At 41.0% G+C, this 16976-nt stretch overlaps 1 protein-coding gene across 1 annotated transcript in view; it reads right to left on the reverse strand.

Annotated features, from left to right (window-relative positions):
* The window catches only part of Taf3 (TATA-box binding protein associated factor 3), a 147841-nt gene that overhangs the window by 26593 nt on the left and 104272 nt on the right, over positions 1 to 16976 (reverse strand). Inside the window, exons 3-4 of the mRNA XM_050150507.1 lie at positions 12174 to 14002; positions 1904 to 1986 (exon numbers count right to left, since the gene is read on the reverse strand). Of these exons, the coding sequence (XP_050006464.1) occupies positions 1904 to 1986; positions 12174 to 14002 (1912 nt within the window). The remainder of the gene's footprint in view (positions 1 to 1903; positions 1987 to 12173; positions 14003 to 16976) is intronic.

A 16976-nucleotide genomic window follows, 5' to 3' on the forward strand; every position in this document is an offset into this window, starting at 1 on the left:
CAGCCAGTTCTCCCAGCAGCACCCAGCACCTATCTGAGGCTTCTTCCAGCACTTCTCATCCCCCCCTCCTACCCTAAATCTCTCCCAGGGGCTGGGCTTCTGCCTCCTTTCCCATATAACTCATCCACTTTGACTATGCTGGTGTCTTGGTCTCTTGGGTCTGGTGGCCTCTTTTGCTTTCCCTCGGTCTATCAGCCATATTCAGCCCCCTGCCTGATTTCTCCCTTACGTCTACAATAAAAATCTTCTCCATACGTTAGGAGTAGTAATATCCTCCTTTTATTTCATGGTTTCATTTCCTCTCAACCTTGGTGAGAGAAGCTTCTCTGTGCAGTGGGCAGCAGTCAGTGCAGAGACTGTTAACTGGTCACAGTGCTGAGAATAACTGACTGACATTAGAGTCCACACATCCTTCCCCGCCAAGGCTTATGGAGCACAGTGGAAGAAGTAGGGGAGCCATGGTGTGAAAGGCTCTGTCCTAGAGAAGGCAAGGCTGCTGCACTCTGAACTCACAGCGGGTGAGGTCACCTACACAGAGCATTCCAGTCACTACTCCAGCCTGATGAGAAGGGGCTCACTAGGCCCGCCCTGAGCTGAGGAGCTATTGTCAGTTGATGGTTGCAGTGGGGTGGTAGAAGGAGTCTTTTTTTTGGGTGGGTATGGCAGTCAGTTGCTCTGGCCTCTGTGGATGCTCCCCCCTCCCATGCATATGCAAGCAGCAGTAACTGGACTCTGGGTTACTTAAACAAAACAAAACAAAAAAGAGGACATGAAGGTGGGAGGCTTGGAGAGTGGGTTCTATAAAGTGCGTAAGGAATTGGGTTGTATATGATCAAATTGCATTGTATATACGTATTAAATTATCAAAGAATAAATAAAATTCTTAAATAAAAATTTCAATAAAAAAGCGAAATTTTAGTTTTTGTTCCTTGAGCTCTGGTCCTGCTATTTAGCCCAGGCTGGCTTTGAATTCTTGACTATCGTGCTTCATTCTCCCATATGCTTGAACTACAGATATGGACCACTACGCCCAGTACACATTCTGTTCCTTACTTAATAAATTCCTAAGTCTTCTTCTCGCTTTTATGCAGAATCTGAGTGGAAACTGAAAGCCTTCTGCTTTCTCTCTAATATCTGTTTGCAAAGCAAACTGTTCCACTTTCACATTTACGGGGGAAAAATAATAAGTTATACTCATGAATTTCATTGAAACGTCACATACAGTGTGCTCTTCAAATCAAGTGTTTCAACATGGCTTTCTAGAGAGACTAATATTTCATACTGCGTCAGGAGCCTATGAGAATACTGTCGGTCCCTTAAAGGATGAACGAAAGAAAACAATTCCCTTAAAGAAAAATGGGTCTCTGCAGGTACCCATACATACATGGTATATATACATACAGGCAAATTATGCCTACACATAAAATGTAAAAACTATATTAAAAAAGAAAGATTACCCGATAAGTTGATTTGTTAAAATTCGAACAAATAGTCAACAATGACAGACATTCCTCATTTTCTCTTAGACCATCTGAATCTGCAGGCTCTGCCAGAGACAGATGATGTGTTCTTGAGACGCCCGGCACTGTATTCATGTGGGTGAAATGCAGCACTTCACCCACTCACCAACGACCTCTTATTTCCCAGGTAGTCAGGACCTCAGATACTATTCAATAATACTGCCATATATTCACCTTTCAGAAAGAGAAAACAGTGTGGGGAGAGCAGAGAAACCTGTATGCCAAGCAAAGAAAAAAAGCTTTACCTGGAAGAAGAAACCAATAAAAATTAGCAAGCTGTTCCTGGTCCAGACTCTGTTCATACCTGGACGTCTGGCAGAGTCCTAATCTATTAGGACAGCACAGAGAACGTAGGTCTCACCATTCCCAATGCTCATACTTACATCTTGTCTTGGCCAGCACCAACTCGCAGAGTCAACCTGGGGATAACTGAACTTGGGGGTGGAATGATAGGCTCCACTTTTATCTGCAAAAATTAGTACATTAGTTAAAAAAATTCTTCCTAAAATATTTCCTATCTCTTCTACTTCCCCACCCCACAAACCTAATAAACACATTTGAAATACTAGATAAAAAGACATGGTTGTGTATGTGTGTTGTTGTGTGTGGATGTGAGTGTGGGAGGCCGGAGGTAGAAACGGGTGTCTTCCTCAACCATTCTCTGAGCTTTTTGAAGACAATACTCTCAATGAAGTGGAAACTCATCCATTAGGATGGGGATTGTCCAGTGAGATTCAGGGGTCCAAGTGCCTCTGTCTTGACTCCTATCAGTGTTGGGACTATACATTTGCACACTACTGGTCCTCTGCTTTTACCTGTGCTCTGGGCATCAAACCCAGGTCATTATCCTTGTACTGCATCAACTAAACATTCGTTTCAGCCCCTGTCCAGGTTTTGTCTATTTGTTTGCTTTGTTTTGTTTTTTGAGACAGGGTTTCTCTGTGCAACAGTATTGGCTGTCCTGGAACTCTGTAGACCAGGCTGGCTTCGAACTCAAGAGACCCGCCTACCTCTGCATCCAGAGTGCTGGGATTAAACGCTTATGCTACCACTGCCTGGCTCAGTCCATGTTTTCTTAACAACTGAAGGCTAACATAATGTAGTCTATGAACTTTACATCACATTAATATGACAGTTTTTTCTGGCTTATTGGTTTGTGTTATTTCTTTAGCTTTATTGTACTGTTTTATATACATATACAACACAGGGATATCACTGCATCTGATGGAATATTTATGTAACCACTAGAGTTTACTTACTTTTAAAGACTTATTTATTTTTATTTTATATGCGTGAATATTTTGCGTGCATGTGTGTTTGTGTGCCACATGTGTGCTGGTGCCTGTGGAGGTCAGAAGGGGACATCAGATCTCCTGGAACTGCAGTTACAGACAGTTGTGAGCTGCCTTGCGGGTGCTAAAAACCAAACCTGGGTCCTCTAGAAGAGCAGCCAGTGCTTTTAACCACTGAGTAGTCTTTCCAGCCCTATAACTTCCAGACAGAACATAACAAAAAAGGCTTACCATGAGATCTTCCTTATACAACATGCATTTATAGGCTTTGATGAATACAAAATGCACTGTAAGTTTGTTTTATTATATCTGAAGTCTGAGTAACTTACTTAGAGCACTATGTAATTCTATTTTGGGCTCAATTAAAAAAAAAAGACTTGAAACCCATATGTGTATGTGTCACAATTTCTATGATGACTATTGAAAATAAGTTTAGGACTTCAAAAACATTTGAGCTATTAGTCAGAAAGAAAATATACAAATTTAATATGACATTGCAAGGTCTCTTGACAATTAGGTTATGGTTTTTTTTTTTTTTTTTGAGCCTGTCCTGCAACTCACTCTGTAGACCAGGCTGGCTTAGAACTCAGAGATCTGCCTGCCTCTGCTTTCCAAGTCCTGGTATTAAAGGCGTGTGCCACTACTACCTGGTTGACAGTTAAGATCTTACCGTATAATAAATACAATAAATATTTTGAATAAACAACCAACCAAACTTTCTGTAGTCCTAAATTCTTATCTACATCAGAGTTTTTCAATGGTGATGGGACAGGTAATTTTTGGCAGTTCTTTGTCATTTTGGAATGGTCCAAGCACTGACAGATGTTTCACTTGTCTTGGAATACTAGAAGCCTGTATGTCATTGTTAACCCTGACAATTATCTACAAACACTGATTTACATATTCAAAGCCCAAGAATGAAGCAATAATGAAAACATGTGGTGGGCTGTAGGGGAATATATAAAGTGCCATTCAATGCATTTTATCATGCAGTTATTTGATATGGATCTTATCTACTACTTTCTCATACATACATACACACACACACACACACACACACACACCTCTACCTAAAGTCCATTTACAAACCTATCATCACATAAGTCTGTCTGACTACTCTCTAGAACACTGCCTGGCACGTAGTGCATGCTCAGTAAACATCTGTTGAATTAATGCTTATCTAAACATAGCGTCAACTCCCATCTCTCAGTTACCATATTACTCTTCCACAATCAGTCCAAATCCAGCCTCTGGAGCACTAAATGACAGAAAGGGACATTTAGAAAACTTTGACTTCATGGATACCTTTAAACACTATTAGTTTATTTGGACTCCCAGCTCATTCAAACACCACTGAAACCATGTCTATTTTGTTTAGTGTTGTTTCTCAGTGCCTATCACTGTGGCATGTAAATGCTAAAGAAACACTAGCTAGGCAGTGGTGGCACACACCTTTAATCCCAGCACTTGGGAAGTAGAGGCAGGTGGATCTCTGTGAGTTAGAGGCCACATTGGTCTACAAGAGGCTCCGAAGCAACAGAGAAACCCTGTCTCAAAAAACCAAAAGCGAAAGAAAGAAAGGAAGGAAGGAAGGAAGGAAGGAAGGAAGGAAGGAAGGAAGGAAGGAAGGAAGGAAGGAAGGAAGGAAGGCAGGCAGGCAGACTTAAAGTCCGAGTATAAAACAGCAATGCCAAACTATCATTTCTTTCAAAACCCTGCCATGATTTCTTTATTGTTTTTGATCAACAAAAAAGTAAAAATATCAATACCTGAGGCAGGTAAAATCTTTTAAAAATGTACAAACTTCTTTGTGCCTAAGAACAAAGTCCATTTCTTTTAGGCTTTTTAAGAACCTTCTCCCCTCCTTAGCATAATTTACAGAACATCAAGCCTCTTGACTCTATTAGTTATTCTCATTAAACTCATTAAACTTTTAAATGTGCTAAGTTCTTATCTTGAAAAAAATTATCTTCCCTTCATCCTCTGGCTAACAACCTTATGTGTTTTTCAGTGTTTAACTTGCATCTTGTTATTCTCTTTATTGCCTCTGTGTCTTCAATTTTTTATTCATTATTTTAGAGATAGGGTCTCACTATGTATCTCTGGCTGGCACAGAACTTGCAACAGACACTAGGTTGGTCTTGAACTCACAGAGATCTGCTCACCTCTGCTTCCCGAGTCCCAAGTGCTGGAATAACACTTGGCAAAGCTATTATTTTAAAAACAAGCAGGGCGGTGGTGGCGCATGCCTTTAATTCCAGTACTCAGGAGGCAGAGCCAGGCGGATCTCTATGAGTTCGAGACCAGCCTGGTCTACAAGAGCTAGTTCCAGGACAGGCTCCAAAGCTACAGAGAAACCCTGTCTTGAAGAAGAAAAAAAAAAAACCACAACCAACACAAAGTTCTTTCCCACACCTTTAAAAAAAAAAAGTATGCTAGTGAAGTTAGTAAAACTTTTATACACTAGACTGTGTTTGGCTCGTTTCTTTTCTATGTGATAACTGTAACAGACTTGTCCAGGATGTTAAGGAATCACACACACACACACACACACACACACACACACACACACACACACCATCCACACTGTAGGTATGGAGGGCAGACTTTCCCCCAAATAACGACCACTCTGAAACAATGCAACATTTGCTCAGGGTTGCAAAATTAGTAAATAAATCATGTAAATCCAAGGTTCCTGACCAAAATCCCCTCTGGTTCTAGAATATAGTTTCTTGGCTCTTGGATACTCTTTGGGTCCTGGTATTATGCACATCCTGAATGGAGCTGTTTACTTTCTTTACTAAAGTATCTCATGATACCTGCATCCTTGCTAGGGTTAGTTGTATGGTATTTTTTCTTTATGCTAGGCCAGTGACTTTATATAAATTTGAAAATAACTTTGGTTTACCTTCATTTATTCAACTAAATGGCTATTTTTTTTTTGTTGCTGTCTTGAATGATCTGACAGGTACTGTGAACCAAAAGGTGGGCTATTTATGACTACTCTAAAAAAGCTAACTGAAGCAGGCAGTGGCACATGCCTTTAATCCCAGAGCCAGGGAGGCAGAGTGGATCTCTGCAAATTCAAGGCCTACAGTCAGGATAGTCAGGAGTACAAAATAAAAACAAACAAACAAACAAACAAAGTTAAGTGGTAGGTAAAAAGTAAGCAAAGAAAAACAAGGATACAAGTCAGATTCAAAATAGTATGAATGTGTCCGGAAGGCAACAGGTATCCATTAACTGAATGAACTAATGAACAATTTTGCTACCTCAGCTCAAAGTTCATCCGTAATCACAATACTCAACATGGCCTCTGCTAGCAAAAGAGGGAAGTACTAAGTACACTCAGAAGCTGACACGAACCAGGGCTATCTCCGGCAGCTAGGACAAATGGAGCTCTACACATAAACTACTCAAATGCTTTAATTTTAGTCAAAAAGTTAAGTCATGTTTATTTTGAAAAACTGGAAATACAGAGAAAAAGGAGTGAGACCATTTTGCTCAAAGGTCTAACGTGGATGCTAATACTATAAAGAAAAAAATAATTTCTAAATAAGACTTTTTTTCTCCCTGAATTTTTATGCTAATTCTATCTGAATGCTTATCAAATAAAAGCAAAGGTACAAACTACAAATTAAAAACAGTTTCTCTTCATGGAAACAACAAACCAATGATAATAATGACTACTCAATCACTTAAAAATATGACAAATGTCATCTCTTAATGGCACAAAGCACATCCTGGGGCCAGGAGGAGCTTTTAAGGGTTAAAATAAAAGAACAGCACTTTGGAGTAATGCTGCGAATTGGGGCGAGCAGAAGAGCATTTACAGTGGATTACCAAGCTTCCCAATTCACCAAAGAGGTAAAGTCCAGCAATATAAGACTCCTTTGTAGCTAACTAAAAATACATTGTCAGTGGATTTGTCCAGTTTTATGTATAAGCAATACTCCTTTCACCTGAGCTCACACTAGTAGTCATATAAGCCCCTTATTGCCATGTGCTGCATTTTTTTTTTTTTTTTACTAATCTTCAAGGATTTAGCTTCTTTGCCACATACCTCAGGGCACCAACTGATAAAGCCCTAACTCTCCATTTTTCCAGGACACCAGCAGTGCGGCCTTGCAAAAAATGAAAATCGCTCAAGAGATTTAAAGGGGAAATTTATTTTTAAAATCCTGACTTGAAGCAAAGAGGTGGATTTTTAAAAAGCTTATCTCTAAAGAATCAGTTTAAATTTAAATTCTATCTTGGAACCCTTTCATGCGTCCTAGCTTTAAAGTTTATCTTTTGACAGGGACTTTCTACAAAGGTAATGGGCAGCTTTGTCAATTTAATCTGTCCAAGTTTATTTATTTATTTTTTAAATGTTAAATTTCTTTCATTAAAAAAAAAAGCAAAGAACCTTACCATCTGTGTGCACTAGCTTGCGTAAATGAGGCTAGCAGGTACTAGCTTCGATGTCCCCCTCTGCAGCTATGTTAGAGAACCCCAGCACACTCCCAACGGAAAGCTACATGGAACCACTCTGCACTCTGGATGCTCAGTGATGGCTGGTAACCCCTCTGTTGTCCATCTTAACAATTGAGCTCTTTATGTGAGTTCCTTTTTGAAACAGGTTAACAAAATGCCTATGAGCTATTTGAACCATTGGGAAGACAGCGCAGAGGCCTGGCTACTGTTGAGTAGGGGGTGTCTAGTGTGAACAGCAAGTCTGATTCCCGTCTGAGCCCTTGCAGTGCATTCACAGGTGCCTGGGATGCAGCCTGCAGCAGCTGTCTACAAATTTAAACACATTCATCTGAATGTTTATGTTCTGGCCTCATGGAAGAGGCCGTGATGAGAAACAGGGAGGGAACATTTCCCCGCATTTTACTGTAATTTATTTACTGCAATGCCTTCATTTCACTAGTTATGACAAGCAATGAGAGAAGACTAAAAATATGCTGCTTTAAATTAGAAAGGAAGAAAGAAGAAATTCTTTTGCTGAAGGTACAAAAAAGTAAGACTATGATTCTCTATAGTATTGAATTCAACCAATGGTGATTTGGGGACAGATACTAAAGGACTTGAGGACAGATTAAAGTGTTTACTATTTCTGATGATTAAAGTCATCAGGTTCTGAGGTCATCACTGTCCTGTTTTTAAAAACATGGAGTTAAATAGGAGCTCATAAGTTTCTTCAAGGTCTGACACTTTATCAGCCCAGAGGCCACCTTACTCCTGATCCTCAGCCCTTTTTACCCTTCTTGTTCATTACTGTGTCCCCAGACGTGCCAGAATGGGGAGTGGCAAGGACACAGGCTTTGGTTAGAGAGGCCTAGCCAAGCCACTCCTCTCTCACTGCTGCTGCAGTCACTTAAACATTTCAGAGTATGATTTTCTCAACTACACAATCAGCATGGCAATATCCAACCCACAGAGCAGTTTGTAGATTAAATCACGAAATGGCCTGACACAAGTACACTCTCAAGTGAGAGTGCCAACACTGCTCCTATCTAGGTCAGCCCATTCATAAATAGCCAGTGTTAGCTCAAATAAAACAACACATCAGCCAGAAGGTCAAAGTTGTGCGTGTTCTTTATAATGTCTGTAAGTCTACCAGCATAAACAATCTTTTTTTTTTCCCCCTTCGAGACAGGGTTTCTCTTTAACTTTGGAGTCTGTCCTGGAACCAGCTCTTGTAGATCACGCTGGCCTCGAACTCACAGAGATCCACTTGCCTCTGCCTCCTGAGTGCTGGGATTAGAGGCATGAACCATCGCTGCCCAGCCTATAAACAAATTTTTATTATCCATGTATGATCATTATTAGTTATTTGTAAGACAATTCTAAACTGTCATCTGTATATTAAATAAAAAACTAGTGTTTACTCAGTGTTTCTATGAAGGTGGCTTTCACGGTGGATACTCTTTCAGAAGGTATGAAACAAACATTGTTTTCTTTGTTTGTTTTGAGACAAGGTCTCATGTACCCCAGTTTGGCTTCAAATAGACTGTGAAAATGAGGTTGACCCTCAGTCTCTCTAATCCTCCTGCCTCTACTTACCAATTGCTAAGATTAAAGACCTGGGCTGCGATGCCTGACTTACGCAGTGTTGGAGATTAAATACTCAGAGTATTCAGAGCTTTGAATACTAAGCAATCATTCTAAAGTAAGCTACACCTCCAGCATCCCCAAAACTGTTTTTAAACAGAAGCAAAGGGTTGGAGTGATGCAGTTTTTTTCTAAAATGTACTGTGAGGCAGGGACAGAGGGAAAGAAACAAAGGTGACAAAAAGTAGGAGAGGATCACAATAGCTAGGCAGTGGTGGGGTTGGGACATTTACCAGATAACCGCCAACGGCCCTTTGGGCCTAAGTTGGGTCTATTTATCTCCAGATAATGCTGTCCTTTTGGAGTGACATTCTACATCAAGACTATATTCAAATAAGCAGGCATTGAAATGCATAGTCAAAGACTATGGAACCAAGCTGTGAAAAACTTTCTAAATAGGGAGAACAAATGTGGGGAGGATTACTATTACATTTACTTAGCTCCAGGTGGGGTGTGAGGGGCACAGCGCACATAAGGAAGTCAGAGGGCAGTGTGTGGGAGTTGGTTCTTTCTTTCAACAATGTGAATCCTGGGGACTGAATCAAAGCTGCCAGGCTCGGTGACACACATTACCTGCTGAGTGATCTTGTCAGTTCAAGTATGTCCAAAGAAAAACTTTCACATTCATTTATTTTGCACATATGTATGTGGGAGTCCGCAGGTGCTATGGTATACATGCGGAGGAGGTCAGCCTGTGGAAAGTAGCGTCTCTCCTTTTATCATGTGGATTCTGAGGATCAAAATTGGTTTGCCAGCAATTGCCTCTACCTACTGAACCATCTTGTTGAATCATCTAGTTTGCTTTACTACCTTTTTCTGACGAAACTCTGCGGGCTTTGTGTAGCCCCATTTCGGGTGTGGTTTTGCAGAAACTTGGGCAGATCAGTGCATGGAATGAAGAGATGCTTTGGTGCTTACACTAGCCTTCAATCTCCACTCCTATCAATGCCTTCCACAAGAGATACTCCCCCTTGCCTTTCTACTGCTACAGAAACCAAGCTGCAAAAGAATACTAGGAGAAGAAAGGATATCTGTAAGTCTACAGTAGCTGACTCTGATGCATTGACAGCTTGGTTAGCATGGCCCAATGAAGTTGCAAACTCTAAGTTTCTACACTTTTATAGGGTAATTCAAAATGGATAATATCATTCCTCTAATTATCCTTGTTTACACAGATAACATTTAGTACTTATAATGCCAGATATGTTCCTATACACAATTTAGACATCATTCTTATTTAATTTTCATATAAGCAATATGCCCAATTTCACAAAAGCCAAGATTTTAACTTAGGTCCAACTGTACAATTCGATTACATATTTGCAAAATTCCTGTAAGATAAGTGACTTTGATAATTTTTTATATTTTGTCACTTCTCTGATCTTTAACCTATCAAAAATAACAGAAGGCTTGAACCCATCTATTAGGTGACAGTCTGTCTAGCTATTGGTACAAGTGGGTCTCTGAGGGTTTTGTTTGTTTTTCCTCAGTGTTAGGTAGATCCTGAGCAGACATGGCCTGCCTATTATTATCAACTTCATCTGTTGGGGCCTTCATTCAGATTCATAATGACTGCTCAAACACTGTCACTGACTTCCCAAAGTCAAAGTGGTGCAAAAATACAATGGCTCTATGTCAGACTGGTTGGGAGTTCTGCTGCTGTTACTCTAGGTGCATGACAGAATAATGACTAATTACTGTCAGACAATTATCTCTAAAACACTCCAGAATGCGAAGACTGACTGTGCAATAAGGGACACTCTTGTGGATATGTGATCCTCACCTGGGATAGGCCCTCTCCTAGGCTGCCTCTTGTTCTTGAATGTTGATAATACCTGCTGGATCTGCGTCATAGGTGTATCAGGAGGGAGAAAAATGTGTGGAAGTGCTTTAAAACTTGACAAGTACCATGTTAAAATAATATAGTATTAAAAGGATAACATAGCTGTAAAGACAGAAATAAGATATGCTGGAGAGATGGCTCAGTGGTCAAGAATACCCATACTGACTGCTTTTTCAGAGGAACTGAGTTTGGTTCCCAGCACCCAGGTTGGCTTACAACCATCTTTAGCTCCAGGGAATCTAATATCTTCTTCTCGTCTCCATGGATACCTGCATGTGCATACACAAACACATGCAGACAGACAGACATCTTGTAAAAAGAGAGGACTTAGTGTGCTGTGTCTCATTAACTTGCCAATGTCCAATTACTAACATTTCTTTACTCATAGCAAAAGCAAGGGGTTTAAACAAATTAACAGAATGAGGCAGAAAAATGTGGCTGTTGTTAGTCAAGTTAGCTTTTCCAGGTAAGTTTGAAGATAAAGACATTGTAACATTATTGGTACTGTATTTGCTATAGGTAGAAAAGTAGTTATTAAATGGAAAGAAGTTACTGAGCATTATTTCGCAGCCAAGTGCAAATAGAGATGATCATGTGTAGGTAGGAGTCTCTTAAGCTCTACAGATGGTCCTGAGTGTTGAGTGAATGTTTGCAACAATCTCAAGACCAAGAAGAAAGGCAGAGCTGTCTGAGCAGAAGCTATATCCTGTATCCACAGAACACAGCTCTAGGCTCCTATGAAACATCCCCATTGTTTACATGGACTCTGCAAGTCTGATCTCCTCACTTGACAGACTGGATCTCTGTATGCAGAGTTACTTTTACCTGCTGACTGGTCCACCAGATCAGCAGAGAAAGAGTTTCGATATTAATACGGGAAATGGCAGGACTAAGAGAAGCTGCTCAAGTCCTATATGCAGCCTCCACCTTAAGTGATGCCAAAGTGGTTCTCCTAAAGGAGACAAAGACCATTAGCCCTCTGCAGGCCTTTCTGTCCTTTTATAGAAGGAACATGGGTTTACGTATCTCAGGAAAATAGATGCTTTTGGGTACCCAAGAATTGGTATAAGACATTATATAGTAGACTTGATACTGAACAAAAATAATATTCACTTTAGGATTAGTGCATGTGTGTGCATGCATGCATGCGTGCGTGCGTGTGTGTGTGTTTTAACTGCTAGAGATCAGTTTAGTGAATACGGAGTTTATAACTTGTGATTAGATTCTTCCTAATTTATGCATTTTTAGCATCCAATGTGTGTGGGGCTTAGTTATAAAACTAATGATCTTTGTGATAGAATTACACAATGTCACTTAACTGCCCCTGAATTTAACCACAGATATAACTCCTGGCTTAGTTTACCTGCATTTTGCACTAGGACCTTGTTCAGACAGTGCCAAAAATGATAGCCAGCTTACTTTTTCATGCTTGTGTTTCTCCTTCTCTTTCTCTCTCTTCTCTCTCTCCCTTTTCTCTTTCTCCCTCTCCCTCTCTTTCTTCTCCTTTTCCTTCTCCTTCTCCTTCTTCTTCTTCTTTTCCTTTTTGTCCTTTTTTCTTTCTTTCTCCTTGGGCTTCTCCCTTTCCTCAAACAGCTTTTCTGGGAGCATTGGTGACAAGGCAGGCAGCATGGATGGCGGGACCCTCACTGCAGTGGAAGGGCTGAACAAAGGCAGTGCCATTTCTTTCGGGGGTAACACCAGCTGCATCGGAGGGGCCTTGATTTTGTCTTCTCTGCTTCTTTCTTTAACCTTTTCCCTTTCTCTCTTCTCTTTATCTCGTTTGCTTCGTTCTCGGTCTTTCTTCTTGTCCTTATGCTTCTCTTTTTCCTTCCTCACAATTCCATCTTTCAATCGCACTTTTGGATCAATGTCTTCAAATTCTCTGATTTTAAATTTATAAGGATCGGAATCTTCATCTTTCATAAACTCCTTCCACGGGTACCTGACCTCCTTGGCAGCTTCCTTTTCCTTCTCCCTCTCTCTCATTTTATCCTTCTCTTTGCTTCTTTCTTTGTTTCTCTCCTTTTCTCTCTCCCTATCTTTTTGCTTTTCTTTCTTTTTCAACTTAGTCTTCAGTTCTTTTTTCAACTTTTTCTTTACATCTACAGATGAAGGTTGCTTGGCTTTCTCCTCATAACTTTTGTGCAGAGGTTCGGGAGTGGGAGGAGAAATGGAGGGAGAAGAGATATACGAGAAGGTGGGAGGCATGTTAGAAGGGGCTCCTAGTTTTGCTTTCCGTACCACCTCATCAATCGAGGCATCCATTGTCCATGAGTTATCGGAACTTGAAGTTCCGCCAGAAAGAGGCAGAGGAGTAGACCCAGACTTGGTGAAGTTATTGGAAGAAGTGGAAGCTTTTGGAGTGGTGCACTCTGAACCTGAAATCCTCTTAGGACTTGTAAAAGTGTCTACTTCAGATTCCGATCCAGACGAAAACTCAAAAGGATCTGGCTCCCGCTCTGCACAGGCGCGTGCGATCACAGCATCGATGGAATCATCGATGGTTTTGTCTGTCACCACAGCCTTCTTTGGCTGCATTTCAATGTTCAGTTTCCCAATTTCTGGGGGAATCTGTGTTGGCTTTATAGGGATGGTTTCCTTAACAGTTTTTTCAACCACCATAGCTGAAGGGGTTCTATTTGGCGTTTCAGGTCTGGCAGGGGGTTGGGGTACAGGGGTTATAATCTTGGGGCTCTTAGGACTCTTGGGGCTCTTAGATCGTCCAGGTGATTTCTTTTCTTTGGGGATGGTTTTTGGTGACCGAATAGGACTTCCAAGCCGTGCTGGTGATAGGGTAGTTTTGGGAGATTTAGTCTTCTGTCCTGGAGAGCTAGCTTTAGTCTTTGTTTTTGGTGTAAATGACTTTGTTTCTAATGGCTTTGCAGTTGGTAGTTGTGACTTTGCAAATGGAGCCAGCATTGGGGGCTCTGGTGATGAAGGGGCCAGATCTGTACTATCCTGGACATGCACAGGAGAAAGCATTGGTGGGATCTTCTGTGGATTTATTGAACTGAGAGGTTCTCGTGTTTCCAACAGAACATCCAGGGAATCCCCTTTGGTGCTCAGGAGTCGTGGGCGCTTCATGGTGGGCATTTCTTCCACCTCAGGACTGTCCAGTGGCCTCTTACCCAAGAAATTCTCATCATTGATGACTTCCTCCTCCTCCATTTCATCATCTTCTTCCAAGGGCACTTGCATGGCTTCTGCTGATGTGCCCCCATCAGTGGGCACCTGTTCCTCTTCTTCCTCTGGTAACAGAAGAAAAGGGCATTATTAGAATGGAGCAGAGAGTAACAAACACTACTTCTTTGATGGAAGAAATGGAGTCTACAGGGAGTCCTCCTGGGTCTTCCCACCCTGGGCTTATCATTCTTTTAGAAGTAGCAACAGGAAGACTAGCTTCCTAAATTCATTTCCTAATCTGAAAGAATACTATCTATTTCTATAGTTTTCTCATGCTTTCTCCAATACCCCCATACCCCTCAAAAACAGAGATCAGTTTTCATGACTGCTAATCTCAGAAATGATGGAAAGGCATATTCTTAAAACACCTGTGTGTGTATGCATCTTTATATGTGCATACATGTGAATACTTGTGTGTGGAGGCCAGAGGTTGACACAGGTGTCTCCGTCAGTTGATTTCCACACTACTCTCTGAGACAGTGTCTCTAACCAAATATGGATATTACACATCCAGGGAGACATGGGATATGGTAGATTGCCTTCAGGTCCTTATACTTTTGTGGGAAGCATTTTATTAAGACATATTCCCAGCCTTTTGGGGGGAAAAAAACAACTGTGTAATAAATTTTGGTTCTTTGTACACAACTCTCGTCATAGGTATACTCCTTGGAGGGCCGCATGGTACAATGCAACCCATTTGGCTCAGACATCTGAAACTGTGCTTTAGCTAGAGTTCTGTCCCTACGGAGTGAGGGGTCTTAGGCAATTACAACTTCCTTGAGCCTGTTTCCTGACTTTCAGAAGGAGCTGATACACTTGCCCCGCCTATTTGCCTGAGTTGAGTTCTTATAAGATCAGATTATACATTTTTGTGCATATTAACTAAGTATATAAAACATGATGATAAAGGCAAACTATAGGGACAATTCATAGCCTAAAGCAGTACGTGTGTATAGCATATAGGAAAGTAATTAGTACTACAGACAAAGTTATAGGATTTCAAAGCAGAAGAGGGCAACTTGCTGTCAATAGGGAAGACTTCAAGAATAATGCAGTGATTAGAACATTGCCAGGAGTTCCACAGTACAGGAAGAACAGTTAGTTGGCAAAGAGGAGGACTTAAGACACAGGAAGTACGTAAGAGTCATGGAATATTGTGTCTGGAAAGTGAAAAGTAAAATGGGAACAAAAGAATGTTGAGTAAAGTAGTATTCACATCACAGAAGTCAGAAGACATCTGCTACTATAGACTGGAATGTGTGTAAGATTATCCTGACAGGTACACACGATGAATAGATTGTGGAGTGACAGCCACCAAAAGAAGAGGACATATGTAGTTAAGACAGAAGGAGAGACTAGACTAGAAAGAAGTAAGCACATAGGAAGCAGGAGAGATGAATGAATTCTTAAGACAGTGAACAGACCGCTGCGGGCTCAGGTATGAGCTGACGGGCTCAAACACAGATCCAAGGCTTCATGGACCAATCAGTGCCATCATTCCATCATTAACCGAAAGAAGAATGAAGCCTTGGGGGAACCTTTAGCCAGTAGTGTTGACTGAGCAAATAAAAGTATACTGAAGTCCCAAAAACCAGACCTGGATGCGAGAGGCTTCTGTTGATAATTAGAAAAACAAGGGATGAGTGGGATGAAATATGAAGGGCTGATTCAGAATTTTGAGGACTGCTTCTATGTGAAGACAAAAGGAACAATGAAACACATGGATGATCAGGTGTCAAAGAGCTCAAAGGATCAAGAGGTTCTAAAAAGAAAGTTTAAGGCAAGAAACAGAGCTCAGTGGGTAAAGATGCTTGCCAGTGAGACTGATATGAGCTAGAGTCTTGGGGTCCACATGGTGGAAAGAGAGAACTCATGTCATGGGTCATCCTCCCATCTCCACATGCATATTGTGGTGCACACACACATATAAACAAATGAGTCAAGTGGTGGTGGCACACACCTGTAATCCCAGGACTCAGGAGGCAGAGATAGGCGGATCTCTATGAGTTTCAGTCCAGCCTGGTCTACAGGTTGAGTTCCAGGACAGCCAGGACTGTTACACAGAGGAAACCCTGTCTCAAAAAAACAAAATCAAACAAACAAAAACCCCAAATGAAAAAAAAAAAAAAACATTTAAAGGTTTTTGTTTTAACAAAAGGAAGCCCAGTGAATACAGTCAATGCTTTGTCAAGAGGTCAGTGAGGACGAAGGCAAGTCAGGCTACAAAAGCATTCAGGGGTGAGTGAGTGAGGCAATACAGCGAAAGTACTCTATAAACTATAAAGACATAGATTTTCAACACAATTATTGCTACACTTGACAAACTCACTGTCATCTCTCCAGTAGCCATGGCAGAAACATGGGAGTCTTTTCAGACCTTTTTTTTCCCCCACTTTCCTTCCTAGCTCAATTTCTGAGTACATCGCCTTTGGGTTTAACTATATTCTGGCTACACGTACAAAAAAGACAGCCAAGAGTATTTCCTTCCTGGTCCTTCAAATTAAGGTTTGTTGTGCCAGACTTTCAATGTTTGGAACATCTAAACATTGCCTTTCCTTCTTTTACTTACGAAAATGTCAGGACAGATTTCAAATGTGCTAAATTACTAGGAGGTAAACCTGTGAAGAACCAGAAAGAAGATCGCTTAGGATAGCTTCCAGGGAATGAAAGTTTTAGAGTATTTATTAGTGGGCTGGAGATGTAGCTCTGTTGGTAGAATTCTTTCTTAGTATATGTGAAGACCTGAATTGGATCCCCAGAGATGCATAAACCAGCAATGGACAGTGGGTGCCTGGGAAAAAAGGAGGTACAATGACAGTCAAACCAACTGGAACCCATTCTATCTTTAGAATTACACACCTGTGATTCTAGCATTTGTGAGGTGGAGGGAGGAGGGTCAGAAATGGGGCCTATTGGAAGGTCTTTAAATCATGGAAGGGTACCCTCTAAAGGGAATGCGGATTCTGGTCTCTTTATTTTCTGCCTTTGTTTCCTGGGTCATGACGTCAGCAGGTTTGCTCTTCTTTGTGCTCCCCCCAT

This window comes from Alexandromys fortis, unplaced genomic scaffold (genome assembly GCF_014885135.2).
Source record: "Alexandromys fortis isolate MF-2015 unplaced genomic scaffold, M_Fortis_MF-2015_v1.1 scaffold_69, whole genome shotgun sequence".
NCBI classification, from domain to species: Eukaryota; Metazoa; Chordata; class Mammalia; order Rodentia; family Cricetidae; genus Alexandromys; species Alexandromys fortis.